This window comes from Takifugu rubripes, chromosome 17 (assembly GCF_901000725.2).
Source record: "Takifugu rubripes chromosome 17, fTakRub1.2, whole genome shotgun sequence".
In the NCBI taxonomy this organism is placed as follows: domain Eukaryota; kingdom Metazoa; phylum Chordata; class Actinopteri; order Tetraodontiformes; family Tetraodontidae; genus Takifugu; species Takifugu rubripes.
Window position 1 is genome coordinate 6,465,479 of NC_042301.1, and position 15,372 is coordinate 6,480,850.

A 15,372-nucleotide genomic window follows, 5' to 3' on the forward strand; every position below is an offset into this window, starting at 1 on the left:
TGCATAGGGAGGTGGTTGTGGAACCTCTACCCACTACCTGCACTGGCTCTTGAACCAGGAACCCTCAACAGACTGAGCTACTGCCACCCCACAGCTTTGGGGTTTCGGGTTTAAAATATGTTGTTTTGGAGCTCCCTGGGGTTACAAGAGCGTCTCATGAACATACCTGAGCCCACCAGCTCGTCCTTAGCTTATTAACAGCTAAACAACTAAGCACAGCTACTTTCAGGCATTTCAAATTTAAACAGAAAAAAAACACATGAGACTTTGAGCAATTAATATTCAGAAACTGTTACAAAGCTGCAATTTACAGGGGCAACAGTAAAAAATGATACAATTCTAACTCAGATTTGCTTTAGGTCTAAGTATTTACAGCTTCCACACCTGAATGACACCGACGACTGTGGACACATTAATAGATGTCCAGACATGATAAATGATGACAGAAGCTGATGACAGTAGCCATTATACAGACAAGATGAAAGATGATTCCCAGGTGTCTCACGTCTCGGTGACGGACTGAGGATTCGCTACAGAGGTCATGACCTGCGTCGCTACAGTCTGATACTCATTGAAGGAAGTGCATAGAGGTTGTTCAATCTGTGGAAGCGCAGTCTACTTCTTGGTCTTGGCTTTGGCCTTGCCTTTGGGTTTCCCAGAATCTTCTTTCTCTTTTGTCTGCTTGCCGACTTTGACCTTCTTCTGCTGCAGAAAGGATGAAGTCATATTTTACAACCAATGAACAGCAAAAAGAAGCCAGTGCTCCTCCTGATTTGATTGTTCTTACTTTAATCATAGCGTCAGTTTGGAGGTTCTCCCCATCCTCCTCAGACTCATGCGCTTGGTTGTCCATGTCCACGCCTCCAACTTCAGACTCTCCACCACGACGGTTCTTCTTCACCGCAAGCAGCGAGTATGGCGTCAGATGGACTTCTTTATTGTAAGCTCGCGTGAATGCTGCCTTCACCTGGAGATGTTGGGAGGTAAAAATCTGAACTAGTCTGTTGGGCTTAGAAGCATCTTAGATCTAGTTCAGTAATTCAATGATGAATATAAAACATTTTATTGTGTTGTAAAATCTACTGACCTTAGGGTCCAGTTTGGAGTAGAGGTCGGGCTGATTACCCCAAACGCTGATCTCCATGATGCTGTCCACATCTTCCTTGATGAGGTGGTAGTCATCCAGCATCTGCACGGCTTCGCTGGCGCCCTCGGCTCCGTGCCGCTGCAGCGGGCTCAGCAGCGCGTGGCGCAGGTAGTGCAGGTAGTCCAGGTTAACCGCCGACCTGCTGCTCATGGTCCTACAGCAAGCAAACGCTCCGGTTTCAATTTGTATCAGTAACAGTTGTGTAAAAGGAGCCGCTGACAAGTACTAACTTTAAACTCATGTGGGAGGCCAGCTCCTGCACGATGCGGGAATGTTTACCAGCGGAGGAGTTCTTGCCGAGCCAGCTCGGAAAACTGGGGAACTGGCTCATGTATCCTCGCATGAGCTCCCCAGGCAGCACACTGGCATAGATGGCCTATCGGCACACAAACGCAGGTCAGCACGGTAATAATCAGCTTAAATTCACGTTGTGAGGATGCGTTACCTGGGTGGGCAGCAGCGACCAGTTCTGCCCCGAGCGGATCCGTTTGTCCACCAGATCTCCATCAGAGATGGAGTCAGCTGCCTTGCTGAGCAGCATCAGGTGGGACTTCAGGTTACCCCTGTGATGAGAGGGTTTAATGGAGAAAGCTCTCCCACGTTTAAGGAACTTGCAGATGGTGTTTCGTACCCAGCAGCTGCTGGACGAACGTTCAGGTAGTTTTCTTGGACAAAGAGCGGCGCTAGCGAGTAGTCGTGGAAGAAGAGGTCGGACTTGTCGATGAGGCTCATGCGGGCAGTTTCCTCTCCAGCAGCAAATACCTTTCTGCAGACGTCGAATGGACCCATTTTCATATCTTTGCGAGCCTTGGCAGCGTCCGACTTGCACTGGTCGTATGACATCACCTTGTCTGTGGCCGACCACATGCTCAGGTTGTGCATCACCTGAGGATAGCAGCGAGGGGGGAGGGGGGGGGCAAAGGTGATGAGTGAAGATGCAACATCTATGCGATGACTCGATCTCGAAGGTTCCGTTTTTTACCTGTCGCACATCCTGATTGGAGGCCAGAATAATTTCATTAAGAGCCGGAGGCCGGATGTTGATTCCCTCCTTGAAAGCGATGGACATCATGGCTGCCTAAAGGAGGAGATAAAGGTGAACTCTAAAGTGCTTCTAGCTGGTCAACACAGAGGCAGTCAACATGAGACCTGTCTCAGCACATTGCTCTAAGAAAATGCTGTACAGACCTTTATCTGTTCCACTCGTGGTCTCTGGAAGCGCAGGTCAAAACAGTAGTTTGACAACGACCGGATCTTCATGTGGTTGCGATCGTTGCACATGCAGATGATGGGAATCTTTGAACTTTTGATCAGGCCAATTAACTCCTACAGGAGGTGAAAGGTCAGAGGAGTAAGACAAGATTTTATCTGCATTTGTGATGCTACAAAAGCTTCAAGTTGGAATATTCCTGTACAGGTGCTCACTTCTTTAATGATACTTCAGTCCTTCAAGTTTGAAGGTCATAAAAGTATTTGAAAAAAAGAAAGAAAAAAAAAAACTGAGGAATTACATTAATCTTAATCAACTTTCCCACTCACAGCTGAATATTTCTACTCCAGAGCTTATTAAAACATACAAAGCTGATTTTTTTTGTTTTATTTTGGAATTACATCCATGCTTAAAGGTCTGTCGGAGCAGGATTTATTGGTTACCTGGATTCCTCCGCGGTCCTCATTGCCGGCCATGCCGTCCACCTCGTCCATGATGAGCACGTGCTTGTTGCTCACCGTCTGAGATGTGCCTACGAACCACAAACCACCGCTATAAACACCACAAAGGTTTCTTTAGATCCTAAAATATAGTCGCAGTTTCCAAATGCGGTAAGAATTTCTTGTGATTGACGACATTTGCAGAGGAAAACATTCCACAGTGGCATCCGTCCATACATTTAATCCAACCAAAATCACCTTTGTAGAAGTTTTCAATGCTGGTGTTGTTGACTGATTCTGCAACAACATCCTTCAGATTGTTCTTGCTGCGCGTACAGCTGGCATTCATCTCCACATAGCTGAAGCCCAACTCCTATTGGTTGCCGTGACAACAACGGTGAGAGGAGAAAAGTTCAAAGAAAACCGTTCAACTCAAAAGCCAGTGAAACCAGACTGGAACAAGCTGAAAAGAGAAGCTGGTGAAACTGGAAGGCTGTGCACTGACCTCACAGACCAGGGAAGCTGTGGTGGTCTTGCCCACCCCCGGAGGTCCAGATAGCAGAGCAGCTTTGTATCCTGATCCGTCATCTTTTCCTCCAAATTTTCCAAACTTTGCTGCTACACAGATGGATGAATAATGAATTAATTTAAAAAAAAAAAAAAAAAAAAAATAATAATGCCCTCGTTGAGTTAAACTGTCCATGTACCGGGGGGCTTCAGAGCTCCTCCAGCGTGGTGCCGGTGCCAGTTCTGCAACCAACGGAGCAGCTTATTGGCACAGCTCTGCTCTCCCTGCTGACCGATCACAGCCTTCAGAGACCGCGGGCGGTACTTGTCAACCCACAGCAGAGCCACTTCCCCCCCTGTCTGTCGCGGGACCGATGTATCCGGGGGTGAAGAAGACGTGTTGGAGGAGGAGAGGCCCAGTTCCCTGCGAACGGTCTGAGCTGACCCCCTTCCAGACGGCGTTCGAGCCTCTCTTGTCCTGGCTGTGTGGCCTTGGGCCAGGCTAGTCTTTGATGGGCTGGGGGTGTGGGGAGATGTGGAATTACCTTTTGAAGGAGAGATCTTCTGGGCTGTAGGGGTGCTTTTGGAGGCTTTGCTGGGAGTTCTGGTCTTTGAGGCTTTGATCTAAATACCAATAAAATTATGAATACAGAGAGGGGAAAAAACACAGTAACAACAACAGAACAAGCTATAACACCTTAATAAAACACTTGTGCTTTTTCCCCTAAAGGGAAAAAAAAGTAAAATTTAACAGATGACAGGATGGTACGAGCACCAACCTCAGCCTCGGCAGCGATCTCGTACTTGGATTTCTTTCCTGGTTTGGTTCTGATCAGCTCCAACAGACCGTCCTCATCCAGGATCTTTGTGCCCAAACTCTCCGCCTGTGTATGGAGTTAATTGCATGTTAGATACAAATAGTTTCATTCATTGTTATTTTGCCTCTGATCAGACTCAGAAACGTTCTTCACCTTCTCAAGTTTGGAGACTCCACTGTCTCTACCCTGAACCAGGTAGGTTGTCCTCTTACTGATGTTGCCCGTCACCTTGCCTCCGTAGCGCTCAATGAGGGACTTGGTCTCGTCCCGCTCCATGGACTCAAGGACGCCGGTCAGCACGAACACGCAGCCCTCCAGGCAGTTCTCTGCTCCCTGGACAACACAGTCAGTATACGAATAACAAACTGAAGGTTCTCTCGAGGGGTTGTCCTGTTACCTGCGGGATTTCCTTTGATCCCAGAGCTCTGGGACCCTCTCTGTTGAGGTAATTCCTATAAGCTGTAGCATTGACCTTCTTCTTCTCTGAATCTTCTGGACTTGTGGTTGTACTCTGATCACATGTGAGGGGAAATCATTTAATTTGCCGTTCCAGGTTTGTGAAGGTTGCGTGTTTGCCTTTATACAAATAAAATGTTTTCACCTCTTGTTTTCTGGGAGAAAACTTAACTGAGGCTGACTCAGTTTCTGCTTTGTGGGCGACCTTCTTGTCTGAGATTGATGAAATGATTGGCTCCTTCCTGGGAGAAAACTTTATTTTTCTGGGTGAAATGGTCATTTTGCTCCCTGGCGATTCATCCCTTTTCTTCATCATTGCCAGTTTAGAGCTGGTTTTAACTGGGGCTGGACTCTTTTTTGGAGACGGGCCGCTCGCATTCTGGGTTGTGTTGATCCGCTGGCCTTTTTTTGCCAGACTGCCCCGTTTTTCAACAGCAGAATCTGAGCAATTCTGTTTGTGAGATGTGGCAGTTTCCTCCTCAGAGCCTTGACGAGCCTGAAGGAGGAGCGATGGAGTCAAATTTAACAGCAACCACCAGTAACAGTTGTGTCTCTGGGATTCTTCTAATCACCTTCTTTGCTTGAGGCTCCTCATCCAGCATCGCAAGTGTTCTGCCAAATTCCTCATCCTCATGGATCTGCTTTTCCAGCTGAGTTCAAATAAGGAAATCAAAGCACAATGATGAGGTTTATTTACAATCTTTTTTTTACATGTTTGCTTGAAACATGCATAAAAGAATAAATGAAGGGGAACATCTTACCTCCATGTCATCATCCCTTTGCTTATCACTCATCAGTTCAATGCTGTCCTGAGTTGGCTGAAGAGTAGATGAGAACATTTTTTTATTATGCTGATGGTGAGATCAGTGCAGCATAGATGATGAATCAACACTCACCACTTTTCTTTTGACGCTGGCAACGAGTTTCTTCTCCGAGCGCTGAACAGTACCTTTGCCAAAATAGTCCAAGGCAGATGTGGGTGTTTGTTTTGGTTGAGGAGGTTGAGTTGACTTTGGAGTGACAGGGGACGTTGCGACTTTACTCGCAGGTGTGACTGGAGACTTCATCCCCATCTTGACTCCCTTCTGAGGGCCATTGACATCAGACTTTGTTGACTTGCCTTTAGAGACTTCTTTTAAGGTGTGAAAAGTGTCACTGTCCGAATCTATTGTTGGAAAATAAGTAAATAAAAATCACCTGATTCCGACCTGATTCATCAACATGCATCCCATTCAGATTGTGTTACTCAATGTCCGTGCTAAGATCAACTCTAGTTCAACCCACCTGTTTCAGAGACATACTGCACAGGATCTTTTCTAGGAGGGGACTGTTTCTTGCTCACTTTCTGTTTCCCTTTAGGTGATTTTTTTGATTTCTTTACCAGGTCCTCATCCTCAGAGTCTGACCAACATAAAAAAGAAGCTTCTCATTCAATCCTTGAATTGAAAATAAGTTTTGATAACATGATTTGTGCATTATTATTTAAAGGCAACTCATTGACACCGGTTTAAAGCATTTTATCTGGTAATTTCCTAATTTGAGCAGAGCTGGTAAATAGCAGGTGTAAATATTCAAGGTTACAAAGAAATGAATGCTGCATTAAGACAGTCACCACACCTGAATCTATAATAGCGATCTTCTTTCGCTTCTTTTTCCCACTATTTCTGCGTTTCTCCTGCGGTTTTGAGCCTCCGACCTGGGAAAAAAAAATCAACACTTTAATGAAGGAGCTAATGATAGATATCAATCATCAAATCATCAAAGGGGGATTCTCTTGCCTTGGATGCATTCTGATTTTTCTTTTTTGCATCGTCATCCGAGGAGAGAAGCTTCTTCTTGTCCGTCTTGACGTCTCTGTTTTGGGGCGACCGCTGCGCTGCAGGCTTGGACGAAGACGGGACGAAGAACCGTCTGATGTCCTGTTTCCAGAAACATTGATGTTTGCTTGAATTATGTTTGCAAGAGAAAGTGTTTTAATCGGTGACTAATCCGGAGTTAAGAGTGACAATGTTTGCAAGGAACTGTGGGTAATTTCAGCAAAGCATCAAATTATAAGGCAGCAAAAGTTGTTAATCATGTACTAACATAATTGCCGGATAAATTAACTCAGCAGGTCGAGGTTTTACCAACTTTAGCTGTAGCTAACAGTGCAGTTAACCGCTTTCCAACGCGGTGTGCACCTCCAACAACTGATGGGGAGGAACAGCAAATTCAGCCACAAAACAAGAGTTTCAATCACTTTGTGTCCACGGACATCTTGTACACAGCAGAAATAAACCATGGCAGTACGCAACATACCATCATGATGGTGTTTCTTCGCCGTTTAGGGTCACAACAGTTGTCAAAAACTGGAAATCCTTCATCTGCTTGGCGCGAAGCAGAATTCTCTTGTCGCCTAGAGATGACGCAAACCGCGAAATGAGCGGCACGTGATTACGTCAGTCCGCGTGCGCGCAGTTGGTACTCTAAATAATCTGATTTCTCTTAACAAATCTCCAATATAACTTGGTAACAATAACTCTAACAGCAAAGTCATGGAAAAACAAATATGAAACTGAATGAAAGGATATTTAAAAAATGTTACGATTAAATATGAATCCTATTGAATATTATATGAACATATGAAATCTATTCATTACGCCACGGTAATTCATTTGCCTTTTAATTAGTATTTATTTTAAAAGAAAATCAAGCAGATTTGGCATATTTTCATAATATTCGAGCTATTTTTAATTTTAATTTAAGAACAAGTCACCACAGAATGTACAGATGTATATTGTAAATTACATTCACCATGGATTATTTTGATGGACACGTAATACTTAAAAAATATAAAACCCAAGTTCAAGGTTTCCTCATTTGAAAAGTTCCAATATCAATGTTTTTGAAAAAACGTACTGATCCATTTCAGATGTTTAAATTGCTCTGGATACAAACGTTAGTCATAATTGCAAAATTTAAAAAAAATCAGTACTGTTGCCAATGAATTTTTGAAATATAAAGTTAGGAAAATTTGGGTAGGCACCAAATTTAATTCCATTTTACAACAATATATTTTTTAACCTCACCATTTGCAGATCTGTATTATAAAGTGAATAAACACACTCCAGGCCCACTTTGTTGTAAATTTGTTTCTCATCTCCAATAAGTAAAGAAGTTCAGCCAAAACTATAAGCAGCACATTAAAAATTAAAAGAAAAAGGCAATTGAATTGGAAAAATCTGTCATTTTATTGGTCAAACTGGGACATGGGATACATCTATTCAACGTCTTTACTACAATAGTCGTCTGGATGTAATCCGCTCCTCTCTAACCAACGTGGCCGGTTGGATCGTGGCTGCGAAAAAGGAAGAAAAACAAGTTTGAGACAAAGACGTAATCTCAGGCAGGACAATCAACGCAAAGATTAAAACATATGCATCAGAAATTCAGAACCTAAACAAGAGACATCTTATCGAGAAAACAAACTAAATAGAATACTGGTGAAAGCATGACTGCTACAATCCCACAAATCTCCATCCTCGATCTCCAGAAATTCATAAACGGAGGTCCTGGTGTAAAAGCATTTATCTTAAATCTACACCACATTTTAAATTACCATTTTCATGCAATTAAGTTTTCAGCTTCACCCGTCACACTTCATTGCAAGTTGATGGGAAAGTCAGAACAGAACTTCTGTCCCAGCATCAATGAGAACATCTGAGACCTTAAAATCTTTGAGACACCTTTTGGCCTCTGATCACCACAACTGATCTGTCACACTATGAGTCTCTTATAAGTGAGTGATCCAGACTATAGTTCAATACCTCAAAAGTTTCCGAAAGGTGTGACTCAACAATACAGTTTTTTAAAGCTACCAAGTTATGATATGGGCTTATATGGCTGAAAATATGGAAATAACTGCATAAAGATCCAAGTATTCAAAGTCTGACAGACACTTGAACTATAAAATCAGGATCTTGCCTCCAAAACCTCTACTTCTGGCCACATTAGTGCCTTTATTACTGAGAATGCTTGCACATCTTATGAATAAGCAAATACCAAAACCTAATATTTTCCTATATGAACAGAGGAAATCAAAATTAGGAGAACACCGTCTAACCTGCGAGTGTTGATGCACTTTTACTGTTCTGGGTCCACAACAGTTCCCTTCTCAGATACATAAATACCGTCCAAGAACTTCCTGATATCCTTATTTTTGACTGTGGTGGCCTGTTGGATAAGAGCAGCTGAAACAGAACAGTTGAAATGATTACCAACAAAAGGAGAGAAAGAGCATGATTTTCAAATGAAAGAGACTGAAACAGACTCAGTAATCCAACCCAAAACTGAATAAAATCAGATCACCAATAAGCAACATTCAGCTGCTACCAAGATTAGTCCATGTACCAGAAATATGACTGATGAAAACAGCCCGCCAGGAAGAAGCAACAGATTATCACACAAAAATGTTGAGTCGTCCCATTGTGGTAAAGTCATTGTATCTCAAGATCACAATTTATGCAAACATACATTCCTGCATGTAACCCAAACATGCCCCTCTCTCATATGATCACAGGTTTCAGTCACAACAGACAGATTTGTTGCATATTACAAATCTTAAATGGAGATAAAAAAAATAAAACAATTACCTGAGTTCGACACCAGCTCAATGTCGTTACCCTCAAGGATCAGCTCATCCTTTTGGGCTGCAGATACGGCACAGTTCACACCTAAATGAGAAGGTTGAAACTTTTAATCATCAACACCTCTGTACAACATTAAAACAGAACTAAGCACAAGGGAGGAATACAATTTCAGATTATATCCAGGAGCAGGGAAAAGGGGAAAAAAACAAAACAAATGTAGATCCATGAAGGTAATATTTAAATAAAGCCAAATTATTAGGACAGTCGCAATTTATTAAAAAAAAAACAACTATCATTTCTGAGATCAGATTTTGGCAACAGAGAACACTGCAGTTCTGACAAGATTCCTGCACTCTTACCCTGCCTCATTCGGACACGGCGGATGTACTTCTCTCCCAGAAAGTTCCTGATTTCTACTATACTTCCATTTTCCTGGATGACAACATTGATGGGGAAATGGGCATACACGGAGCGCATTTTGTAGCGGAAACCCTATAGTCAAAAACAATGAAAAGACTTAAGTTATAACAAAAACACACAATGGCTGTCTGGAAACACTGCACGAGCACAAAATACACAAAACCCTTTATAAACGGCTATAGAAGAACCATAAAGAACGTGGTGTCAAAGAATAGATGAAGCCTCACCAAAGTGACTCCCTTGATCATGTTCTGGACATGGCTGCAGATGGTGCGAACTGTAGCCAGCTCCTTTCTGTTGCCCCACCACTTGTCCACACGAAGCTGAGGACCAGCAGCAGGAACTCAGATTAAACATCATCACACACTACTAATGACACGACCTGTAATTGTCAATGCTTGTCGATCCTCCAATGACTTAACTCCACCACAAAGCTTGTCACTCTTATTTCATACCTTTTTGTGCTTCTTGCCCAGAAGGCAAAGCTCCAGGTTGATGTGGTTGAACTCCCTGACGAGTTTCCCGCGGGGCCCCTTGACGATGACCGTACGCCCCTTCAGCCTCACCTCGACTGTTGGCACACAACACATCAGCAGGTTAGAAACCAGGTTGTGCTCAAGATTCATGCGAGAAAAATCATGGAGCTGCCAACTGACCGAAAATCAAACCAACCTTTGTCGGGGATGTCGACAGTCTGACTGCTGAGAATAGTCTTCATTCTGCAGCGCACCAACAACCAATGTTAATCATCTCCAACTCAATGTGACAGCATTGAATACAATATTTGGCGCTGTGAGAAGGCGAAGGCTGTCTGGACTTCTGTGCTCCCAACACGTCAAATTCTGAATTCTATAAATGTTACTGTAATATAATGCATGTCAACGAAACACTTATTAGGTTATTCTTTTAAGCTAGGCTATACTAGCGTAGGAGCTAGTGCTAATGAAGCTACAACAGGAACTTAAACAGCCACCAACTTAATGATGGAGGAAACTGGGGAAAACCTTCTGAAATCGAAGTAACAGCTTAAATGACGAAGTTACCAATAATAACCGTATGCACAACTTTTATATATCAAGCATGTTTGAGTCCGGCCTTCATTAACCAAAGCCAACACGTCAGGACTGAGACGAGTGGGATCAACGGTAGAAAAACACGATCTAATACATCGGCCACTGACAAATATAGCCTCTGTTATCAAATATTATGCGGTGTATTAATTTCGGTTTAAACACAAGTCAAAATCATGTTTGTTAAAGTCAGATTGAAGTAGATTAATCCCAGGGACAAAACTCGCGACAATCCTCACCTCGCCGGTAGCAGAGGAAAGGAGGAGCAAAGGACGTCATCACGCACAAGTAGCGGATGTACGTGCTGCTGCCAGCCATAAGCAAACAGCCGCCGAGCCTTGTCACTCAATTAGAAATGATTGCAGTAAACGCTGTTTTGTCTTTGTGCGTATTGTAACACGTCTATCAAAATCATTCGATTATGGAAATACAACTATATGAGGCAATATTGTCTGATTAAGCCAGTCGTAATCCAACAATCTAAAATCCGTCCAAATATTGTTAATCAAACTCTGTAGACAGCACTTGAACACAGCACCAGACAAAAGCAATCGATTTCGGCTTTTGCTCCCCGATGACGGTGGCTGGTCGACCAAAGTCATGGCGTTGTTCAAGCAAAACTGCAGCATTGTTAGTCGTTTCTTCACAAACCAGCTGTTGCTGACTCACACCTACAGCACACGGGTGAGTGTTTTTACTAACTGGCAAAATACTTTCGGCCGTTGATGACATGGAGCTTTTACTTAATGTCTCAGCGACTACAGACGGTGTTAGCCTGGTCACGGGCCTCATTACGTCGTTTGTGACGATGCTTGTTGTTTTCAAAGTAGCATTAAGAGTTAACACGTAAAAATTCCTTAAAGTCTTGTATAGTGTATTATTGCTCAAATTGACTTTTACACCAGTTTCTCTTCTTTATCAGTTTCATACCAACAGTCTGTCAACTGCTGTGAACTCAGCGCCTGAACGCGCTGAAAGGAGGAAACATCTGGATGGAGACGGGCCACATCTGCAAGACTTCATCTCTGGAGACCTGGCTGAGAAAAGCAAGTGGGCAGAATACAGAGGCAACCTGAAGAGGGAGAAGGGAGAGAGGTGAAGAGACAGTTCATGATCATTAACAGATAGATGATGATCCCGTTACTCAGTCAAGTTACCAGCCATAACCTCCAGGATCGTCAAACTTAACCAGCATTTAGCTTTAGAATCTGAAAATATGTATGTTCAGTGACCAGTAGCTTTAGAATCTGAAAATATGTATGTTCAGTGACCAGTAGCTTTAGAATCTGTAAATATGTACGTTCAGTGACCAGTTTTCATTAGTCATCTGATCATTTATGGGGGTGATTTGGTTAAATATCAATATTGTGGTGTATAAGGAGCAATTTACATTCTTTGTGCACTCTATGGAAACATCTTTTAATAACTTTGGTTGCATTTGAAAAGGTGGTGTTATTTTTGAGGATTTTTTTATTCACATTACTATAATTAGATTTTTACAAAAGGACATTTTGTTTCATCTCAAACTTTGTGTCAGATTGTACATAGACAAACTGTTATGGAAAGTTTTTAGTTGAGCTTTGTTGAACTTGCTGATGTTCTTGTGACAGACTGAGGCTTCCTCCATGGCTGAAAACAGAGATCCCTATTGGAAAAAACTACAACAGACTAAAGAACACATTGAGAGGCCTAAATCTGCACACAGTAAGTTGAGTCTAGAGCCACAGAGGACGCAAGAATTTGTCACAAATAATGGAGAAAATTATTGTTCAAAGACTTCCTTTTTTATTTAGTGTTTATTCTCCACCCAATTTCCCTGATAAAGAAAGGAATTGCATATATTTAGGTCAAGGATATTGACACTTTTAATATCATTTCCTACATTTACATCTTTTCTACACATTGAAAGAGAATTCTTTATATCTTTGATAAAATTGCCATTTAGGGAGCGCAGCTATTCTCATTCCACGCATCATAATTATGAGTTTAACATCAGACTAGACTTTTCTTAAAGAAATAAGTGCATAAAAATAACCGATTCAATCCGGAGTTTGTTGATTCGTCAGGTGTGTGAGGAGGCCAGGTGTCCTAACATTGGGGAGTGTTGGGGAGGAGGAGAATATTCCACAGCTACAGCCACTATTATGGTAGGCAGCACTCTTCCTTCGGTTGTAATTATTCATTTCATCCTTTAATAAAAAAAGTTGCTGCGTTTCAGTAACTTTGGTCAATGGTCCATCTAGATCTAAATGGACTGCTTGCACATGTTCTGTCTGCTGATCATGTTTATTTTGTGTTTTTTGCCTCTATAGCTGATGGGGGACACATGCACCCGTGGGTGCAGGTTCTGTTCTGTAAAGACGGCTCGACAACCCTCACCGTTGGACCCAGATGAGCCTTACAACACAGCCAAGGCAATCGCCGCCTGGGGTCTGGATTACGTTGTTCTCACCTCAGTTGACAGGGACGGTAATGGCCTCCTATCTCATTGTGTCCACCACATATGAATCCTCTGGTACTCAGAGCAAAGTAAGGAACGATTCTGTTGATTTGCTTGTTAAAATTCCCCTTTTTCTTAATTCCATAGACGTTGCGGATGGAGGGGCTGAGCACTTTGCCAAAACAGTCTCAATTCTGAAGGAAAAGTATGATCTCCAGTCCCTCCTAGTTATGGGGTGTTTAATAAACTGGGGATAGTAATGACTAAATATTGACTTTAACCATCTTTTTCAAGGAGCCCTCAGATTTTGGTCGAGTGCCTGACCCCTGATTTTCGTGGTGACCTGGTAGCTGTAGAGAAGATCGCTCTGTCAGGTTTAGACGTGTATGCGCACAATGTGGAGACGGTGCGCGAGCTACAAAGGTACTTATTTCCTGCTGTTGTTAAGAACCAACTTCCTAAAATGTTTGATTTATGTGATAAAATATAGACCTGTTCTCTTTTTAAACAGCTTTTAAAAGGCATCTGAAGAAGAGAATCACATGATTACTTAGAAAAGAAGTGGAAAAAGGCTCATATATTATTTTTTAATCTAATTATGTCTTCATATAATCTTAAATTTGGACTGTGAATAAAATTAAAATTCAATTCAGAAGTAGGATAGTCATGTACATTTTCATCACAAGAGAGGGCCACTTCCCTGGCAGCTATTGTTCAGGTACCTCCGTAATTTACTGGACTTAATTTACTTTATACTGTAATCTAATTACAGACATGTCCGTGACCCCAGAGCCAACTTTGACCAGTCACTGAGCGTCCTGAAACACGCCAAAAAAGTTAAACCCACTCTGCTCAGCAAGACCTCCATCATGTTAGGACTGGGAGAAACTGACCAACAGATATTAAACACCTTGATGGGTGTGTGTTCGCAGTAGCATATTCAATTTTTAGATCATTTTTCTCACTTTACTGCTATAATACTGCAGAGCTTCGAGAGGCTGGAGTGGACTGTTTGACACTTGGCCAGTACATGCAACCCACCAAGCGCCACCTAAAGGTAAGCAGGTTACAGTTGATTTGATTTCTGGTTTGTTAGGTGGTTTTTTTGGTGAAAATATGTGCAGGTAGTGAATTTTGTGTTTGTGTGTAGGTGGAAGAATACATCACTCCAGAGAGGTTTTCCTACTGGGAGAAAGTTGGAAATGATATGGGTTTTGTTTACACGGCCAGTGGTCCACTGGTGCGGTCCTCCTATAAAGCAGGTAAACTTGATCTCCAGTTTAAACCATTACCATTAGCTGTCTAAGAATAATCAGTAGTCAGGTCTGGAGTCATGGTTTCAAACAATCCCAAATGAGCTTCTTTACAAGTCTGAGAAAATATTTCAATGTGTTTTTAATGTTGGCAGGCGAATTCTTTCTGAAGAATCTGCTCAAGGAGAAAAAGGCCGAAGAGGCGATGGCTGATGGAAAAGCACCACGCTCACTTTAGGTTGCACCTCACAGGTGATTTTCCATATTATGGATTCACATCTGTGCAGCAGCTGCTTGAACAACCACTAATTTATTGTGACAGGCTCTAAAAGACACTAAATTGCGATGGATAACCTTTAGCAGGATTTTTTCATGTTTATCCAGCAACAATACATCAATTTGAGACAAAACTCTCACCTTATTGAGAGTTTTTAATAATCAAATGTAAAAGATATGCAGGGACAGGAGTGGGATATTTATACTGACAGCCCCCCCAATAGCTAACATTCATCACATTTGCAGTATAACAACTAGATTTCACATTTTGCTTTTACAATAAACAAGTTTCACTGCAGCTACTGTTCTGTTGTACCTGACAGATGTTCAAACACTGAATAGACAACATTCCTGTCCACAAGTCCTTGACTGTTTCTTTGGTGATGCCTGTGGGAAAGGATCAAAGAGGGGGAGCTGCACCAGTCTAACCACCCCCTGTGCTGATTGAGGGTTTTAAAAACCCTCAGCTGCCTCCCCTCCAGGTCACTGGACACCAGGTTAAAGAACTCATAACCTTCCTGCTCTGAACTTTGTGTGTTGCTGGGAGACAGATGTAGTTTCAGCCTGTTTAAGACTTGTAATTATGGCTCAAACACCTTTAATATCTGTCCATTTTGTAGGTATTTAACAGGAATTTTAATGATGTAATGAAGATTGTAAGACAAAAATCTTTAAAATAAATGTATTATATTCATCCCACATTGCCA

At 42.2% G+C, this 15,372-nt stretch overlaps 3 protein-coding genes across 5 annotated transcripts; 1 reads left to right on the plus strand and 2 right to left on the minus strand.

The window, feature by feature from the left end:
• Window positions 1-260: 260 nt before the first annotated feature.
• rfc1 (replication factor C (activator 1) 1) lies at window positions 261-7,004 on the minus strand. 2 transcript variants are annotated; one of them, XM_011612585.2, is made up of 23 exons: window positions 6,877-7,004; window positions 6,357-6,497; window positions 6,196-6,274; window positions 5,863-5,979; window positions 5,475-5,743; window positions 5,340-5,396; window positions 5,151-5,228; window positions 4,724-5,074; window positions 4,520-4,633; window positions 4,276-4,455; window positions 4,084-4,188; window positions 3,505-3,928; window positions 3,303-3,412; window positions 3,056-3,170; window positions 2,801-2,889; window positions 2,336-2,473; window positions 2,130-2,225; window positions 1,779-2,032; window positions 1,593-1,710; window positions 1,378-1,523; window positions 1,088-1,301; window positions 788-967; window positions 261-705 (listed from the first exon to the last, which is right to left on the minus strand). In XM_011612585.2, the coding sequence occupies exons 1-23, from the start codon at window positions 6,880-6,882 to the stop codon at window positions 616-618; spliced, it is 3,471 nt and encodes a 1,156-aa protein (XP_011610887.2). In that variant the 5' UTR covers window positions 6,883-7,004; the 3' UTR covers window positions 261-615. The 2 variants fall into 2 exon arrangements, with proteins under 2 accessions (XP_011610887.2, XP_003972215.2); XM_003972166.3 differs by having other exon boundaries at window positions 3,303-3,415.
• Window positions 7,005-7,784: 780 nt separating this feature from the next.
• On the minus strand, window positions 7,785-11,022 carry rpl9 (ribosomal protein L9). The gene is made up of 8 exons (XM_003972156.3): window positions 10,936-11,022; window positions 10,299-10,345; window positions 10,082-10,197; window positions 9,854-9,949; window positions 9,566-9,698; window positions 9,210-9,290; window positions 8,681-8,807; window positions 7,785-7,915 (listed from the first exon to the last, which is right to left on the minus strand). Exons 2-7 carry the CDS (start codon window positions 10,342-10,344, stop codon window positions 8,701-8,703), a joined length of 579 nt encoding a protein of 192 aa, XP_003972205.1. The 5' UTR covers window position 10,345; window positions 10,936-11,022; the 3' UTR covers window positions 7,785-7,915; window positions 8,681-8,700.
• A 197-nt stretch (window positions 11,023-11,219) lies between these two features.
• lias (lipoic acid synthetase) lies at window positions 11,220-15,364 on the plus strand. 2 transcript variants are annotated; one of them, XM_011612586.2, is made up of 12 exons: window positions 11,220-11,380; window positions 11,619-11,791; window positions 12,307-12,400; window positions 12,763-12,843; window positions 13,009-13,165; window positions 13,284-13,341; window positions 13,431-13,559; window positions 13,909-14,054; window positions 14,123-14,193; window positions 14,287-14,398; window positions 14,545-14,641; window positions 14,989-15,364. In XM_011612586.2, the coding sequence occupies exons 1-11, from the start codon at window positions 11,297-11,299 to the stop codon at window positions 14,625-14,627; spliced, it is 1,188 nt and encodes a 395-aa protein (XP_011610888.2). In that variant the 5' UTR covers window positions 11,220-11,296; the 3' UTR covers window positions 14,628-14,641; window positions 14,989-15,364. The 2 variants fall into 2 exon arrangements, with proteins under 2 accessions (XP_011610888.2, XP_003972216.2); XM_003972167.3 differs by having other exon boundaries at window positions 14,545-15,364.
• Window positions 15,365-15,372: the final 8 nt, after the last annotated feature.

Excerpts from the sequence above, each read along its gene's own strand:
- rfc1 (XM_003972166.3), bottom strand. Across the intron at positions 3,929-4,083 it reads AGATCGCTGCCGAGGCTGAG|ATCAAAGCCTCAAAGACCAG; the intron begins GTTGGTGCTCGT and ends ATTGGTATTTAG. Across the intron at positions 3,171-3,302 it reads CAGCTTCCCTGGTCTGTGAG|GAGTTGGGCTTCAGCTATGT; the intron begins GTCAGTGCACAG and ends GGCAACCAATAG.
- rpl9 (XM_003972156.3), bottom strand. The coding sequence starts at position 10,344 with ATGAAGACTATTCTCAGCAGTCAGACTGTCGACATCCCCGACAAAG. Across the intron at positions 10,198-10,298 it reads TGTCGACATCCCCGACAAAG|TCGAGGTGAGGCTGAAGGGG; the intron begins GTTGGTTTGATT and ends GTGTGCCAACAG. Across the intron at positions 8,808-9,209 it reads TGAGCTGGTGTCGAACTCAG|CTGCTCTTATCCAACAGGCC; the intron begins GTAATTGTTTTA and ends GTTCTGTTTCAG.
- lias (XM_003972167.3), top strand. The coding sequence starts at position 11,297 with ATGGCGTTGTTCAAGCAAAACTGCAGCATTGTTAGTCGTTTCTTCACA. Across the intron at positions 12,844-13,008 it reads CAGCTACAGCCACTATTATG|CTGATGGGGGACACATGCAC; the intron begins GTAGGCAGCACT and ends TTGCCTCTATAG. Across the intron at positions 14,194-14,286 it reads CCACCAAGCGCCACCTAAAG|GTGGAAGAATACATCACTCC; the intron begins GTAAGCAGGTTA and ends GTTTGTGTGTAG.